Here is a 14,572-nt window from a genome sequence, read left to right as displayed (position 1 = left end):
CATGCAAAACGGATGCGTGCAACATGAAAGGGCATGGGCCCTTTTGCTTTTGCTTTATTTCTTGTCTCTTTCTTCTTGTCTCTTTCATTCAAGCCATCCAACAACACCCAACCCCCCCCCCAACCCACCGGCTTGTTTACAGCAACAAGACTTTGTGTGTTTTCATCCGTAGTGACACGTGACACGCCCGTCAACTGTGGATGTCGCCATAGCAACGCCCGTTCCTGTCAACCGATATCAGCAGTAGCGGGGCACATTGTTTTGACCCATGTTGGATTATGGCAAATAGTGTCCATATTAGGAGATGTTCGAATGCTGTTGCTGAACGTATTCTCCCCACATAGCGCAAGTAAGCTCCTAAATAGGTGTTATACGTAAGGATTCCAGAATGATCTCAAGCAACATAGATGCTGTGTATACCCGGTATAAAGTCTCTCCACCTCTTTCCTTTTTAAACAACAGCATGCCAGTGTAACGGGTATAACTGGTATTTTGCGGGCTATAAACTGTACAAAATGTTATAATTCAAAACATCTACAACAACACACGATACATTGGGAGAGAGGGAGAGAGATAAAGAGGTATAGTAGGCTATATATCTACTGCTGTGACCAGTAGTAAATATCTTATGCGCTGTTCTTCTGCTTGAATTCTTCAAGGATCTTATCCGTCGAAGACGATCCGCATCGTGTGGCACCCTTTTGTAAGAAGGTGATCACTTGATCCAGGCTCTTGATGCCACCGGATGCCTTGACTTGGATATGATCCGAGACGCTAGCACGCATCAATTCAATGTCATCGTAGGTGGCGCCCGAAGATGCAAAGCCAGTGGAAGTCTATATACACATATTCACAAAGCATGCGTGAGTTGGCCAATAACTATATACAGTGTATTCTCCCCTCCCCCTCTCCCCCGGGTTGCGACACCCGATATCTGTACCTTTACAAACTCTGCACCAGCAGCCTCGGCAATCTTGCATGCCTGAACAATTTCATCCTTTGACAAATAAGCATTTTCGAAAATAATCTTAAAGATGACATCGGATCGCTTGGCCTTGCAGGTCTTGATAATAGCCTCGAGTTCCTTTTGACATTCGTCGTAGAGGCCCGATTTCAAGTGACCGATATTGATGACAACATCCAACTCGATAGCACCGTCTTCTACGGCCTGCAAAGCTTCGGCGACCTTGGCTGTAGTAGGCGAGTTGCCGTGCGGGAAAGAAATGACGGTACCAACAAGAACACTCGAGCCTTTCAGAATGTCGGCAGCCTGCTTGACATCGCACGGTTTGACACACACGGACTTGGCGTCGTATTTGATTGCGAGCTTACAGCCTTGCTCTACGTCCTTGGTTGTTTGTTCAGGCTTCAAAATGGCGTGATCAAACACCTTGGCGAGCTGAGTATAGGTAAGCGTCTCAACGTTGATCTTGGTCATAATCAGGAATTGTGAAGAAGAAGAAGAAGAAAAAGAAGACGAAAGAATACGCGGAAAAAAAAAGTGTGTGAAAGTAAAAGGGCAAGGATCCTGTGAAACACAGGCGAGGCGAACCGTGAAGAGAAAAAAAAAAGCCCCGCTCTTGGGTTTGGGACACTTTGTTGACACTCACCCTAGCAACATGCTGGTCAATCGTATAACGACACTGGTCTCCTCCCAGGCTGTTCGGGGAACAACATTGCGTTGCATTGGCGCACGAGCCGCTTATTCTACCAACGGTCAAGGTAAATTCTCAAAACCTGAGCTTACTGTACCCCCTTCAAAATCCTCCCCTTTCGTCCCTTGTGCCTGTCAAAAAATATAAAACAAAAATTAGACTTTAAAGTGACAGACACCGAAATACAAATTGGCGACAAGAATTACAAAAAAGACGCATGGACCAATGTATCACCTACGACGTTATCACGAGTGAATCGAAAACTGCATTTGCATCCACAGCATCCCATTTCCATTATTCGTCAACTTATTGAATCGCATTTTCATGACTTTAAGCCATTCAACGAATTCAGCCCAGTTGTCACCACAAAACAAAACTTTGACGATTTGCTTATTGCCAAGGATCATGTCACTCGCAACCGGTCGGACAACTATTACATTAATGAATCTACCATGTTGCGTGCCCACACCTCTGCACACCAGCTGCAAGGCATGCGTTCGGGAGCAAACAAGTTTCTGATAAGCGGCGACGTGTTTCGACGCGACGAGATTGACGCATCGCATTATCCCGTGTTCCACCAGATGGAAGGTGTTGTTTTTTTTGATGCCGACCCTGTAAAGACGGCAGAGCAGGTCAATGCAGATATTGCGAGCGGACGATTGAAGGAGGCCGAGAATGTCAAGGTGGTGGACGATACGATTGTCAAGCCTGAAAACCCAATGCAGGCATGTCACACGCCGGAAACATTGGAACCGATTGCTGCTCATCTGAAATACAGCATCAATTCCATGTTGTGGAAGCTGTTTGCGGATGAACAGGATTTGGAGGTGCGCTGGATCGACGCCTATTTCCCGTTCACCAGCCCAAGTTGGGAAGTCGAGATCAAGTACAAGGGCGAATGGCTTGAGGTGTTGGGGTGTGGTGTTGTACAACAAGAATTGATGAACCAAGCAGGTAAAGATAATCCAGACTTTTGGAGGGGATGGTAGAAAGAAAGAGGAGATACCAAAGGAACTGAGGTCGACAGCATAAACCTCTAAAACAACATAGGCCTTCATGACAAGATTGGTCATGCATTTGGGTTGGGACTGGAACGATTGGCAATGGTATTGTTTGGTATTCCGGACATCCGATTGTTTTGGTCGCAAGATGAGCGATTCATTCAACAGTTCACCCCTGGCAAAATCCAGAAATTCCAACCGTTTTCGAAATACCCGCCATGCATCAAGGACATGTCTTTCTGGCTGCCCACCAAGAGCTGGGAAGAGAACGACTTTTGTGAACTGGTTCGCGATGTTGCAGGTGACTTGGTAGAAAACGTCGAATTGGTACATACATGTTTCTTATAGGGGAAGGGGGAGGGGGAGAGCAAAGTTTTTAATCCTTACTAATGCCTGGAACAGATTGACGATTTCACCCATCCTAAATCACAAAAGCGCAGTCTCTGCTACCGTATCCTTTACCGATCCATGGATAGGTAATTTCCATTGCTCGCTTGTAACATTTTAGAAAAAAAGACTCACAGGTTTCTCTCTGTACGTAATATAGAAACGTGACAAACGAAGAGATCAACACGATCCAGGACCGAGTGCGCGGCGCTGTAGAAAAGCAATTTGCTGTTGAATTGCGATAGAGAAAAAAGCATCTTTTCATGCAAGATGCACCAAAGTTTAGTTTTGAGAAATCCCATGTTACACAGAATACAAAGATTTATAATGTGCCTTTGTGGTTTTATTTTTTACCCTCTCCCTTTCTCGCTCTCTCTCTCTCACTCTCTTTTCTTTCCGCGCAAGCCGTAGCATATACATTGATGTGTACTCTGGATACAAAGGCCGTCGACACTAGGCCAAAGGCGTCGCTATTACAACTATGTCTGACGACCATGTGCTTTGCCGGCATTCAATTCACCTGTAATAATAATAATACTGCCTACCATTTCCCACCCCCTCCCTTAAAGAAGAGTTACTGAACTTTTTACACGCACATGCAACCAGGGACGGTTGAGCTATCGTACGTCTTGGACTTTGCATCATGATGTGTACATGGCCATGGATACTGATTTGCTCGTGTCTGATAGATATGGGACACCCTATCTTTTATCGCTAGAGTTATCCAAAGAGTTAACGGCGCTCGTGTGGTTTGCAGCACCCCTATCAGGTAATAGCGGTGCGCTTTGACATAATGACGCAATCCAAACGTCTCATCACGCAGAACTCGTTTAAAATGTACGATAGGCTTGATTGTCCAACCGGTAAGCCAACAACAGATATGAAAGTCTTCTATCCTTCCTAGCGACTACTTCCGCCAATAGTTCTTCTTTAAGACCTGTCACTCTTTTTTTATTCTCCTCGTAGCTTGTTGGTGCATGGAGTGATAAGCATACATCTCGATTGGGTCGGAGGCGACCGTTCATCCTCGGTGGTGGAGTGTTTGTTTGTTTATCCTTGCTTTGTGTTGCTTATTCCAAACAGATTGCAGCAATCTTTGTAACAGATGATAATCCTGCTCAGGTAAACAAATTGAATGGAATATCGCTTGCCACAGCTAATCTACTTACTTCAATTGAAAAGAGTAAGGTGGCAATCGCAGTAGCTGTGAGCGCATTTTACGTGTTGGATTTCTCACTGAATGCAGTTCAAGCGTCGTGCCGATCTCTCATTCTCGACGTGTTTCCCATCACACAGCAAGACACGGCGAATGCGTTTGCAAGCAATACCCAAAACGTCACCAATGTGTTTGGATACTTTATCGGCTTTGTTGACTTGGTCAAGTATGTGCCAGGGCTCGGGAAATCGCAAATGGAAGCATTCTGTACAGCAGGCGTGATTGTATTTGTATGTGCTATATCTGTAACATGTTTCGCGGTGAAAGAGGTCCCGTATCGGAAAACACGAGATGAGTCATCCGAGTAAGTAGTTGGAGGGGCACAATAACAGCTTCATCGTCATCTGCCCCCCAGGAGTGTAGCTGACATGTGTATCTGGGAAGAAAGGGCGAATGATGTGTATAAGCAGACATTGATAACGGGCATTCACTACTGCTACTACTACTACTACTACTACTACTACTACTGCATGATGTTGTTGCTTAACCCTTTTTGATTTGTGTGTAGACCATGGTATCTAATTTTCGTGTACATCTGGCATGCATTCCGCCAGCTTCCATCGTCTGTGCAAAAATTATGCAACGTGATGTTCTTTGCTTGGATGGGATGGTTTCCGTTTTTGTTCTACAGGTACAGTGCTGCTATCATTACTACACATATAATATGTCTCTTTCCGTGACCAAGCACAAGTCCTCTTTATTGATATGCGATTATATGCTGTGGTAGCACGACATGGATCTCTGACATTTACTTTCAAACGCACGAAATGGAAGATCCAGACGCATGGGACAAAGGAACACGCGCGGGATCCTTTGCCCTCTTATTATACGCAATAGTCGCAGTCATTGCTGGAACAGTATTACCCATCCTTACGGCCAATGGGTATGTTTCGCTGAAAAACACCTACACTCTATCACATGTTGTCTTTGCAATAGCCATGGTGTCGACCGTGTTTGTGCACACAGTCGCAGGTGCCACCTTTTTGCTCAGTTTATTGGGTATCTCTTTTGCATGTGCCATGTGGATCCCGTATGCTCTGGTCGGCGAATACCTTGTGGTCGAAAATAAGCAGCAGCAGGATGTCGAAGAACAAGTGATGATTGTAGAGGATGGTTGTCGTATTGATGGTGAAGATGGTGTGGAACAAAGTGGCAATAGCACTGCTCGTCCAAGAACAGCTAGTAGCAACAGCAGCAGCAGCAGCAAGGATGTAAATTACGGAGCGACAACAACAGCTGTTGGATCGTCGTCGGTATCTTCATCATCATCACAACAAGGACCAGCAGCAGTCCAAACGCAAAAAGAGGATCATAACAAGAAAACGAAATACGATGCAGGCATGGTGCTCGGTGTGCTCAACATGTACGTCGTATTCCCCCAATTTGCCGTCGCAATCATTTCAGCAGTAATCTTTGCTATTGTCCATCATCTTCAATCCAAGAACAAAGACGCGGAGGGCGGCGGCGGATCACCGGAGGAAGGAAGCATGGAAGAAGCCGCAGGTGTTGCTTGGGTGCTTCGTTTCGGCGGTCTAATGGCTGTGATTGCCGCTGTTTTGAGTAGACGAGTGATTGATGTACAAGCACGCATGTAGCAGCAATATGTATCCAGCATTAAAAAAGTTGACATTTTTCATGCGGCATAAGATTTAAAAAAAATCTTTGGACTGCGTTCAATTACTCTTTCTTACCTTACCCGTTCCCGGCCCCATTAAATTTTTTTTATTCTGTTACATAACAGAAGCATACATTATGCAATCAATACAACGATCGCTCACTTGTCTTCGATTCTTACAGCAACAACCACGACATGGACTACACAATGTAACACGAAGCATGTCAAGCGATCAAGGCAATTGGCAACCAAAGAAACGATTATCGCGAGCAGCCATGGGCCAACTACGTGAACTATACGCCATGGTAAAACGCAAACTTTCTCTCGTTGTACCATGTTTCCCAGAAACAGCAGTTGCTCTGTTTAATCGTGAGCACCCTACTCACACTACCTTTTTTTTTTTTTGAAAAACAAATGATTTATATCCAGTCACCGGAACACTACGATATACCAGCATTATCCGAAAAATTCCATATCTCGCATGAAGCCGTACGACGGATCATCAAATCCAATTATACGCCAACACATGAGGTTGCGCAACGACAGGAAGAGAACCGATATAGGGCGATGGGGGAGCGGCAAAAGGCGTTTCGCCGGACAGGAACGACAAAGACTAAAAGGAAAAGTAGTGTCGATAAATGAAAAAGCTGTCAAGTTATTTTTAAAGCGGCGCGAATTAAAGCAAAGTCCTATCCTAGATCATCTATTATCTAACTCGAGGGGGTTTCCTGGAAAACTCGCTTCTTCGTTTTCGCTCTCTATATAGTATATTAGAATATATATATCATTAAATATGAAGATTTCCGACAAGTTGAAGCATGCTCATGACCAACATCGATTAAGCTACTCGTTTGAATATTTCCCTCCAAAGACAGAAGCTGTAAATAATCGACAGCTTTTTTTGACCGACACACCCCACACATAATGAAATACAATGACTCAGTATTACGCTTCTTTCTTGTTGTTGCTAGGGTCTTGCCAACTTGTTCGACCGTATGGGACGCATGGCGCGATGCGAACCTGACTTTATTTCATGTACTTGGGGCGCTGGTGGTTCCACGCAAGGACGCACACTTGAAGTTTGCTCTACGGCACAAAGCGTGTATGGTCTCGAAACGCTCATGCACTTGACATGTACCAACATGGGCAAAGACAAGATAGATCGCGCACTCAAGGTTCGTTATATTTTCTTGTTTCTTCCTTTGCAAAAAGTAGAAAAAGAAATCAAGAACTTTTTTGCTTACACACATTAATTAACGTATAGGACGCAAAAGACGCCGGTATGCAAAACATTCTTGCACTCCGAGGCGACGCTCCACGCGATCAAGAGTACTGGACACCGGTTGACCCAGGATTCACGCACGCATCTGACTTGGTATCGTATATCCGACAGCAATACGGCGATTACTTTTGCATTGGCGTTGCCGGCTACCCAGAAGGCCACATGGATACCCCAGACAAGGCGCAGGATCTGCAGTACCTGAAGGCCAAGGTGGACTGTGGTGCTGATTTCATCATGACTCAGTTATTTTACAATGTCGATACGTTCAAGGAATGGGTAAAATCATGTCGTGCCATTGGCATCCACGTACCGATTGTGCCGAGCATCATGCCTATTCCTACCTATCAAAGTTTCCGTCGCATCATCAATCTGTGCAGTGTACAGGTGCCAAAGCCTATTTTAGACGCGTTAGATGCCATCAAGGTAAAATTGGGGTCATACTAAGGTCGTGTGTCACTTGGTAATCATCCTTATCGATTCTTTTATTATTAATTATTACAGGCTGACGATCAGAAGGTCAAGGACTATGGCGTTGATTTGGCAGTGGATATGATTCGACAGATTCGGGACGGTGGTTGTGGCATCAGTGGCATCCACATCTCAACGTTGAACTTGGAACGTTCGGCAAAATTAATTTTGGAAAAGTTGGGTGTTGCACCAAAGCAGGCACCACCAGCAGCAGCAGCACCTGTCACAGATTCGGTAAGGTTCAATGAAAGGTGGAAAAAGTGGAACCAGCTTTTATGTATAAAATTGGACGGACGGACGGACGGACGGACAAGTACTCTAACACTGAATGTCAAATAGAACAAGGGCTTTGCACCTTGGTCGGCCATCCGTGATCCAGCACATATGGAGAACTGGGACGAGTTTCCTAACGGACGTTATGGTGATGCTCGTTCTCCAGCATTTGGTGAAAACACGTATGGTGCAAGCCTGCCACTGCCAGTAAGTTGCTCAAAAGAGGAGGTGGTTGTATTGAGAGATAGGTGTTTAACCCAACGTGTGTTCTATCTAGACTTCAAAAGCAGCAGCCAAGTGGGGCCATCCTACGACACCAGACGACATTACACGGCTGTTTGAAAAGTACATTCTTGGCCAGCTGAACAGCCTGCCGTGGTGTGAGGAACCGTTGCAGACCGAGACGGAGACGATCCAACAGCAACTGATCCAGATCAACCGCAACAGGTACTGGACCGTTGGCTCGCAGCCTGCAGTCAATGGTGCACCGAGTGGAGATGCAGTGTATGGCTGGGGCCCAGCCAACGGCTATGTATACCAAAAGGCATTCCTAGAATGCTTTGTTTCCGACAAACAGCTGCCGGCATTGCTGGATCGACTCAAGGCGGACCCGTTTGTCACGTTCTATGCAGCGAACCGGAAAGGCGACTTTGTGACCAACGTGGAGAATGCAGAGGCACAGAACGCGGTTACGTGGGGCGTGTTTCCTGGAAAAGAAATTGTACAGCCGACGATTATCGAGCGAGTAAGCTTTGAATCATGGAAGGTAATATAAATAAGGTTTTCTTTTTTTTTTCTGTTTATCGCGGAACACTGGGGCTCACGCACATCAACGTGGATATAATAGGAAGAGGCCTATGGACTATGGACAGATTGGGAGCAGCAGTATGCACCGGATAGCAAGACCGCACAGCTGTTAAAAGAGATCGGAGACCGGTACTGGCTGGTGAATGTAGTTCATAATAATTTCCAGGAGGCCAACTGTTTATTTGAAGCGATGCTTCCATAGGAAAGAAGACAATACAGCAAAGAAAGTAATAGAAGAAAGGAAAAGAAAGAGAAGAGAAGCTGCTGGCTATGCAATGTTTGTTGTTGTTGTTCGCGATGTTGTTGTAGTTGTTGTTGTTGTTGCGGTTGTTGTTGATGATGTTATGAGATAGAGGACGACGATCGGCACATAAGCCTCTTTAGTCGCTCTTGTCCGCCTAACCGTTCGCATTGGAAGAGAAAGCGTTCAGCATTATTTCTTTTAATTATTTCCAACGATAATCAGTATGGGGATATAGTGCGTAACGCAGCAGAACAGAGAGAGAGAAAGAGAGAGGACGTGTACTTACAAGAGCAGCCTTTTCGGCCTCGTAGCGCTTTCTGTCGGCTTCGGCCTTGGCGTTGTAGGGCTAATCAAACAGTTTTGAGTGAGTATTACGTAGATGACCAGACTGATTGCGTGTGTGTATACGCAAAGAGGGGGGGGATGATGACGATGATGATGATGATGCTATCAACACTTACGGCCTTTTGTTCGTCAGTCATTTGGCTCCACTTGTTACCAAGGATCTTTCCAATAGTGCCTATTCATTATTGCATATCAGATGAAGAGAACCAAAAAAAACACGGTTCAGCAACCCAGCAGGAAAAAAAAATTCGTAGCGCGTTTTTTTTTTTTTACATACCAAAGCTGGCATCAGGATTTTCTTCCTTGACCGTGGCACGTTGCTCTTGGGAGAAGAACATGTATGCAGAGAGACCACGCTTGGGGCCAGTCTTGTCCTTCTTGGTACGGCGCTGCTTGCCGTCTTCCTTGGCGGCGCGCTTGGTGACTTTGGTGGATTCCTTGGGCATTGTCTACAGTAGCAGAGGGTTGGTGTTTGATGAGAAAGAGAGAGAGAGAGAGAGAGCTCACACCATAAATGAGTGCACGATTCACAAAGGGCAAGACCAAAGACAACGGGGAGTGTGGGAGGGGCGCATTGTTGTTGCGAATGGGGGAAGAGTGTGGGTTCTGTGTGGAGAAGGGTGGGGGTTGAGGGCAGGTAAGGCAAACGCGATGGGGGAAACAGAGGGTGTTGGGCAAGAAGACAGACAGGCAGGCAGGCAGGCCAACACGTAAAGAATATAATAATTTTTTTTTGTATGGGCCAAAGCACGCAAAAAAAAAAAAAAAAGTACTCACCTTATATTAGAGATTATCCTCAGCAGAAAGGTACGCTGGAGTGAGTGAGTGAGAAAGAGAGTGGTGTGTGGGTGAGAGAGAGAGAGAGGGAAAGTTGTGTGTGAGCGAGTGAGTGCGGGTGGTGTTAGAAGCCAGGCTGGGGGCTGGCCGCGCAAGCGCCCCCGTTTTTTTTTTTTTTTACTCTTTGGCCGCTGGCTGGAAAAAAAACACGCGCGGGCGTGCTGGCTTTGAAGCTGCGGGCCAATCTAAACCAATCACTGCTGCTGCTGCTGCACACTGAGAGTCACACGCTTCTTTTCGTGCACCAGCTCTTATATGGTAGTAGCATGCCACTCTCCTCTCCCCTTTCTGCCTTGGCCCTCTGATATATGGTGTGCTGTGTGGTGATGATGATGATGATCATCATTTATCCCGATTGCTGATCATGCATACAACCTTACTTTGACTCTCTCTCTCTTCACAGAGACACGTACTTGATTGGCAGCAACAAATAAAGCTCGTCATCTGCCCTTTTGCGGCTTTTTCAGAAAACGCGCTGCTCTTTTTCTTTTACCCAGATCGATGGGCGAGGTGATTAAACGATTGTGATCTCCCTCAATCCCAAATATGGAACATGCTTTCCTGCTGCTGGATATATGATAGGTCCAACGTCCAATCACGAATAAGGAAATTTACAAAGTCAGAGCACACTGGCATGGAACGCCCCGGCTTAGGCTTAGTAAGATCCAGAAAGAGTTGCTTCTTTCCCTATCTCTTTTACCTATACTTGTTCCTTTTTTTTTGTGTCATACACGTTATATGGCAACGATTACTGTTAAAAACGAAAACGACAACAACAACAGCAGCAGCAGCTTTTCTTGCATCACTCAGACCGAGCTTGGATTCAACGACCTACAACACCTGTGCAATGGTGGCAAACACGCCTTTACCAATGCAAACTACCACCAAGCTATTGACATTTACGACCAAGTCATTGCCCAGCTTCAAGGCAGCCTCACTTGCAAAATATACCTCTTCCGCGCAGGTGCCTATGAGCAACTCGGCAACTTCCACCATGCCTTGCAGGACGCTCAGCGCGCCATCTTAGCAGACCCAACGTATGCGGGCGGCTACCTCTGCGCAGGCAGTCTATTCGTCATGCAAAAGCAATGGGCAGAAGCGGCCGCATTGTATCAGAAGGGCATAGACCGCGTTGCTATCGACGATCCACGACACATACAGCTTGTACAACACAAAGAACAAGTGGCGCACGAGATTGCAGAGAGAAATACTCGGGTCATGCGCATATTGCCGTACGATATCATCTGTGAGATCATGTCCAAGCTCTCCATCACCGACCGCATTGCCTGCGCTCAGACATGTAAGGATTGGCATGCGTACATGTTTGACAGCCCGGCTATGTGGCAGGATATCCATCACCTGGATGCATCGCTCCTGGATCGCATAGGCTCTGTTGCCAGCAAGCATGTGCGACGATTGACTTTGCGTGGATTGCGTCGAAACCAGGAATTACTAGGTCGCCTGGTTGAATTTAATTGGTGCCACATTGAATCTCTTAGTACGGTTTTTTTCATTATCCTGGTTCCCCTCATAGAAATTTCAAATATCAACCGTGTGTATTATCTTAGGCATTTCCAGCTCACGCATCAATCGATCCTCATGGCGCCAATTCCTTCAAATCAACAAACAAATCAAGTCCATCCGGTTGGTGGATACGCAAGCAGGAGCCGAAGACACAAGTGAAACAGAAGAATTACTTCAGGATGTGTTTGATTTCTGCACCCAACTCACCGACCTGACCTATGTGCATCAACTCGAAGACAGACGCTGGTACTATAACTTTTACGATCGCCCTTATCCAACCCTCCAGCTTGCCGACACACTTGTCCTCACGACCCTCAACATTGCCTGTCACCTCATGTTGACGTATTTGCCACAACTCTTACCGCGATGCCCGAACCTCCGACACCTTGCCATTGATGCCGACAAGCATGAAGGAGAGGACACTGAACTGTTTGCCCTGGTCGAACGATCTTGTCCACGTCTGCACAGTTTCCACTATGGGAATGGATTAGAGGAGCACCACATCCCACCGCTGGACACTAGGAACGGTACGAGTGTTATCACTGAAGGAACCGTCGCTACTACTACTGCTACTGCCACGCTACACCCTCGTCTGCGATTGAAAAAACTTGCATATTTCCCCAACGTGACACATCACGTCGATCATCAATTAGCACGACTTATCGAAGCCAGCAGTCAAACGCTCGAAACGTTCCGTCTATCCATGCTGATGCGACCTGCAACACAGACGTTATCCAAGCTAGCCACTTTAAGAGCACCACAACTACAACATCTAGAACTATTAGACGCACCCTGCAACAAACACGTCGTAGGCAAGGTGATCCGTGCATGCCCGTCGATCCGATGGATCACACTGGATTCAATTACTGATGAAACGTTTGATGCACTCATGCACCTTGACCACCTCCAACGTCTTGAAGTGTCGTTGGATATGGAAGCAGTGTCGGTTGACAAAATGCACCAATTCTTTGCATCTGCCCGGTCGCTGCGGAGCGTATCTCTAACAGCAATTGATCATTTCACCGACGCCCATTTGGAAACTATCTGTGCTCGCAACAAGAACATTGAAATACTGGAATTGGGCGGCTGTATAGCCGCCAGTATCAGTGTCAAAGGCCTCATTCATTTTTCACAGCATCATGCCGACAACGTGTTCCAGCTGACGTTCACATCGACATCCGTTCCCATGCACGACAAAGTGGTCGCTTTGGCAGATATGCACAATCTACGGCGCCTGGAATTACGTGGTCATGGCTGCATGGACGTCGGCAAGGATACAGTGACGACATTGTTTGCTCAGCGGCGCGTGTCTACTACTACTACTACTACTACTACCAAGCTGTCGGTCGTTTTATATCGCACAAGGGACGAAAAACCAGTGGTTTATACGAGCGACATGTCCGACGATGCATTGGATCAAGTCGAGCGGAAAGTACAGCAGCCCGATATCCTTTCCAAATATTCCAATATGGCTTGGCTTGGCATGTTGCGAGAAACCTAAAATGTCGGACGAAATCGATTCCCTTTGTAATACGTCGCTTGGATAGAAAAGATGGGCGACATATAACGGTATGCTGTGTGTATATACTTCATATATACTTGATGAAAGCAACCACATAACGGGAAGACGCAAAGATATACATGTATCATAGAAAATATAGGAAGATCACATGCGACCTTAGCACTTATACTACTACCGTTAATAAATGGAGGACGGTGCAAACGAGGCGAATACATTCTCTCGCTGTCGTCGTTTCCATATAGCATGATTTGATTTGTAAATAAAACAACAACTATTCTGTTCACTCTGATGGTTTTTCTCTCACGTTCACAATACTGACTTTGATTCAAGCTCTTGTGTATATAGCAACTTGCAGATACATGTTGTTAAAGTGGGACGAGGCATGATTGTCAGGCTACTGATAGTTTCTATTTACGACCCTTACAGCAATTGAACATCAATCATCTATTTCTCTATGCCAGAAGCAACTCCATCCAGCCACACTATAATACTTTCTATATACCTTGACTTGTGGTGTGGTCAAGGTGTCAAGGGCGAGTACGCATCCTATATAAACGATAATCGCCTATGTAATGGTTATCACATAAAACCTTCTGTTGAGTATTGTAGTGTCCACTTATTCACCCAAGATTCAAACGACGTGGGACTTGAAAAAAAGATGATCAGTTACTATTCTATAGAGTGGGGCCACACTATGCTGTAGATTCCGTTAGTTTATTGCTAAACATATTAACTCCCCGAATTACTGTTATATTGGGAGACATGGTGAGTTTACACAATCCATGTTGCACTCACTTCTCTGATCCAGGAAGTTGTCTATATAAAAAAGTGCTACCACAACAACTCGTTCCGTCTTAGGTGATGGCATTAGCGTAGTAGCCAGAGCAGCTACTAAACTTTCTATATATGCTCGTTATAGCAAAAGACAGAATGTGAGATGATCGCCGGATCAATGGAAAACCCATATTCAAGTAGACTTGTGTTTGAGGCCAAAAGCTACTTTCGACTGATGAATGGATGGATCGATGATGGTGAGATCAAGTTGGATAAAAGGGAAAAACAGGTTACATAAGTCGATTGGTCAAGGTAGCACACGACAGGGCATCACATAACACACTTTGATTGATAGTTAATTACATACAACTATAGAATTGTTCATTGTTGTCGCCAATTTGTGTTTCTTTGGGGGATTATGATACTGAATAGTAACACTCTACGGCAAAAAAGCATCTGATTCGCTGGATCTTACCTTGACAGCTTACTCCGCCAAGGACCTTTTTCTAAAGAGAAGCCAGCCGTTTTTTCTGCTATTACGTGGTATTGCTGTTACATTGCACCAATTATTCGCCTTCAAGGTGGGTACCACTCTATCATCTTGATCATCCTTGCTGTTTTT

At 45.6% G+C, this 14,572-nt stretch overlaps 7 protein-coding genes across 7 annotated transcripts; 5 read left to right on the top strand and 2 right to left on the bottom strand.

Moving 5' to 3' along the window:
* Positions 1 to 486: 486 nt before the first annotated feature.
* Positions 487 to 1,518, bottom strand: BDB00DRAFT_805935 (deoxyribose-phosphate aldolase). The gene is made up of 2 exons (XM_053122227.1): positions 941 to 1,518; positions 487 to 836 (listed from the first exon to the last, which is right to left on the bottom strand). The coding sequence occupies exons 1-2, from the start codon at positions 1,436 to 1,438 to the stop codon at positions 627 to 629; spliced, it is 708 nt and encodes a 235-aa protein (XP_052983580.1). The 5' UTR covers positions 1,439 to 1,518; the 3' UTR covers positions 487 to 626.
* Positions 1,519 to 1,583: 65 nt separating this feature from the next.
* Positions 1,584 to 3,409, top strand: BDB00DRAFT_805934 (phenylalanyl-tRNA synthetase). Its single transcript, XM_053122226.1, has 5 exons — positions 1,584 to 1,722; positions 1,815 to 2,609; positions 2,706 to 2,983; positions 3,059 to 3,132; positions 3,204 to 3,409. Exons 1-5 carry the CDS (start codon positions 1,620 to 1,622, stop codon positions 3,286 to 3,288), a joined length of 1,335 nt encoding a protein of 444 aa, XP_052983579.1. The 5' UTR covers positions 1,584 to 1,619; the 3' UTR covers positions 3,289 to 3,409.
* Positions 3,410 to 5,956, top strand: BDB00DRAFT_805931 (major facilitator superfamily domain-containing protein). Its single transcript, XM_053122225.1, has 8 exons — positions 3,410 to 3,565; positions 3,650 to 3,665; positions 3,733 to 3,812; positions 3,890 to 3,906; positions 4,010 to 4,165; positions 4,226 to 4,563; positions 4,768 to 4,890; positions 4,987 to 5,956. Exons 1-8 carry the CDS (start codon positions 3,466 to 3,468, stop codon positions 5,852 to 5,854), a joined length of 1,698 nt encoding a protein of 565 aa, XP_052983578.1. The 5' UTR covers positions 3,410 to 3,465; the 3' UTR covers positions 5,855 to 5,956.
* Positions 5,957 to 6,499: 543 nt separating this feature from the next.
* Positions 6,500 to 9,094, top strand: BDB00DRAFT_23972 (methylenetetrahydrofolate reductase-domain-containing protein). Its single transcript, XM_053116611.1, has 7 exons — positions 6,500 to 6,754; positions 6,846 to 7,049; positions 7,139 to 7,579; positions 7,658 to 7,858; positions 7,964 to 8,104; positions 8,175 to 8,663; positions 8,749 to 9,094. The coding sequence occupies exons 1-7, from the start codon at positions 6,668 to 6,670 to the stop codon at positions 8,815 to 8,817; spliced, it is 1,632 nt and encodes a 543-aa protein (XP_052983577.1). The 5' UTR covers positions 6,500 to 6,667; the 3' UTR covers positions 8,818 to 9,094.
* Positions 9,085 to 9,739, bottom strand: BDB00DRAFT_785021 (high mobility group box domain-containing protein; the record flags this gene model as incomplete). The annotated part of the gene is made up of 4 exons (XM_053120511.1): positions 9,085 to 9,102; positions 9,235 to 9,294; positions 9,410 to 9,468; positions 9,571 to 9,739. 4 exons carry the CDS (start codon positions 9,737 to 9,739, stop codon positions 9,085 to 9,087), a joined length of 306 nt encoding a protein of 101 aa, XP_052983576.1.
* A 939-nt stretch (positions 9,740 to 10,678) lies between these two features.
* BDB00DRAFT_23685 (uncharacterized protein) lies at positions 10,679 to 11,901 on the top strand. Its single transcript, XM_053116601.1, has 2 exons — positions 10,679 to 11,608; positions 11,699 to 11,901. The coding sequence occupies exons 1-2, from the start codon at positions 10,869 to 10,871 to the stop codon at positions 11,811 to 11,813; spliced, it is 855 nt and encodes a 284-aa protein (XP_052983575.1). The 5' UTR covers positions 10,679 to 10,868; the 3' UTR covers positions 11,814 to 11,901.
* Positions 11,902 to 13,479, top strand: BDB00DRAFT_23686 (uncharacterized protein). Its single transcript, XM_053116602.1, has 2 exons — positions 11,902 to 13,223; positions 13,290 to 13,479. The coding sequence occupies exon 1, from the start codon at positions 11,989 to 11,991 to the stop codon at positions 13,153 to 13,155; it is 1,167 nt and encodes a 388-aa protein (XP_052983574.1). The 5' UTR covers positions 11,902 to 11,988; the 3' UTR covers positions 13,156 to 13,223; positions 13,290 to 13,479.
* The last annotated feature ends 1,093 nt before the right edge of the window (positions 13,480 to 14,572 follow it).

This window comes from Zychaea mexicana (genome assembly GCF_025766255.1).
Source record: "Zychaea mexicana strain RSA 1403 chromosome Unknown BDB00scaffold_10, whole genome shotgun sequence".
NCBI classification, from domain to species: Eukaryota; Fungi; Mucoromycota; class Mucoromycetes; order Mucorales; family Lichtheimiaceae; genus Zychaea; species Zychaea mexicana.
This window is presented reverse-complemented; position numbering and strand designations above follow the sequence as displayed.

What these genes read in the sequence shown, in the direction of transcription:
- BDB00DRAFT_805935 (XM_053122227.1), bottom strand. Translation starts at nt 1,438, where the DNA reads ATGACCAAGATCAACGTTGAGACGCTTACCTATACTCAGCTCGCCAAG. An exon ending in CTGGTGCAGAGTTTGTAAAG is followed by an intron (nt 837 to 940) that starts GTACAGATATCG and finishes ATGTGTATATAG; the next exon opens with ACTTCCACTGGCTTTGCATC.
- BDB00DRAFT_805934 (XM_053122226.1), top strand. Translation starts at nt 1,620, where the DNA reads ATGCTGGTCAATCGTATAACGACACTGGTCTCCTCCCAGGCTGTTCGG. An exon ending in AGAATTGATGAACCAAGCAG is followed by an intron (nt 2,610 to 2,705) that starts GTAAAGATAATC and finishes AAAACAACATAG; the next exon opens with GCCTTCATGACAAGATTGGT. An exon ending in TGGTAGAAAACGTCGAATTG is followed by an intron (nt 2,984 to 3,058) that starts GTACATACATGT and finishes TGCCTGGAACAG; the next exon opens with ATTGACGATTTCACCCATCC.
- BDB00DRAFT_805931 (XM_053122225.1), top strand. Translation starts at nt 3,466, where the DNA reads ATGTGTACTCTGGATACAAAGGCCGTCGACACTAGGCCAAAGGCGTCG. An exon ending in CAGATGATAATCCTGCTCAG is followed by an intron (nt 4,166 to 4,225) that starts GTAAACAAATTG and finishes TCAATTGAAAAG; the next exon opens with AGTAAGGTGGCAATCGCAGT. An exon ending in ACACGAGATGAGTCATCCGA is followed by an intron (nt 4,564 to 4,767) that starts GTAAGTAGTTGG and finishes ATTTGTGTGTAG; the next exon opens with ACCATGGTATCTAATTTTCG.
- BDB00DRAFT_23972 (XM_053116611.1), top strand. Translation starts at nt 6,668, where the DNA reads ATGAAGATTTCCGACAAGTTGAAGCATGCTCATGACCAACATCGATTA. An exon ending in AGATAGATCGCGCACTCAAG is followed by an intron (nt 7,050 to 7,138) that starts GTTCGTTATATT and finishes ATTAACGTATAG; the next exon opens with GACGCAAAAGACGCCGGTAT. An exon ending in TAAGCTTTGAATCATGGAAG is followed by an intron (nt 8,664 to 8,748) that starts GTAATATAAATA and finishes TATAATAGGAAG; the next exon opens with AGGCCTATGGACTATGGACA.
- BDB00DRAFT_23685 (XM_053116601.1), top strand. Translation starts at nt 10,869, where the DNA reads ATGGCAACGATTACTGTTAAAAACGAAAACGACAACAACAACAGCAGC. An exon ending in CGCCTGGTTGAATTTAATTG is followed by an intron (nt 11,609 to 11,698) that starts GTGCCACATTGA and finishes GTATTATCTTAG; the next exon opens with GCATTTCCAGCTCACGCATC.
- BDB00DRAFT_23686 (XM_053116602.1), top strand. Translation starts at nt 11,989, where the DNA reads ATGTTGACGTATTTGCCACAACTCTTACCGCGATGCCCGAACCTCCGA.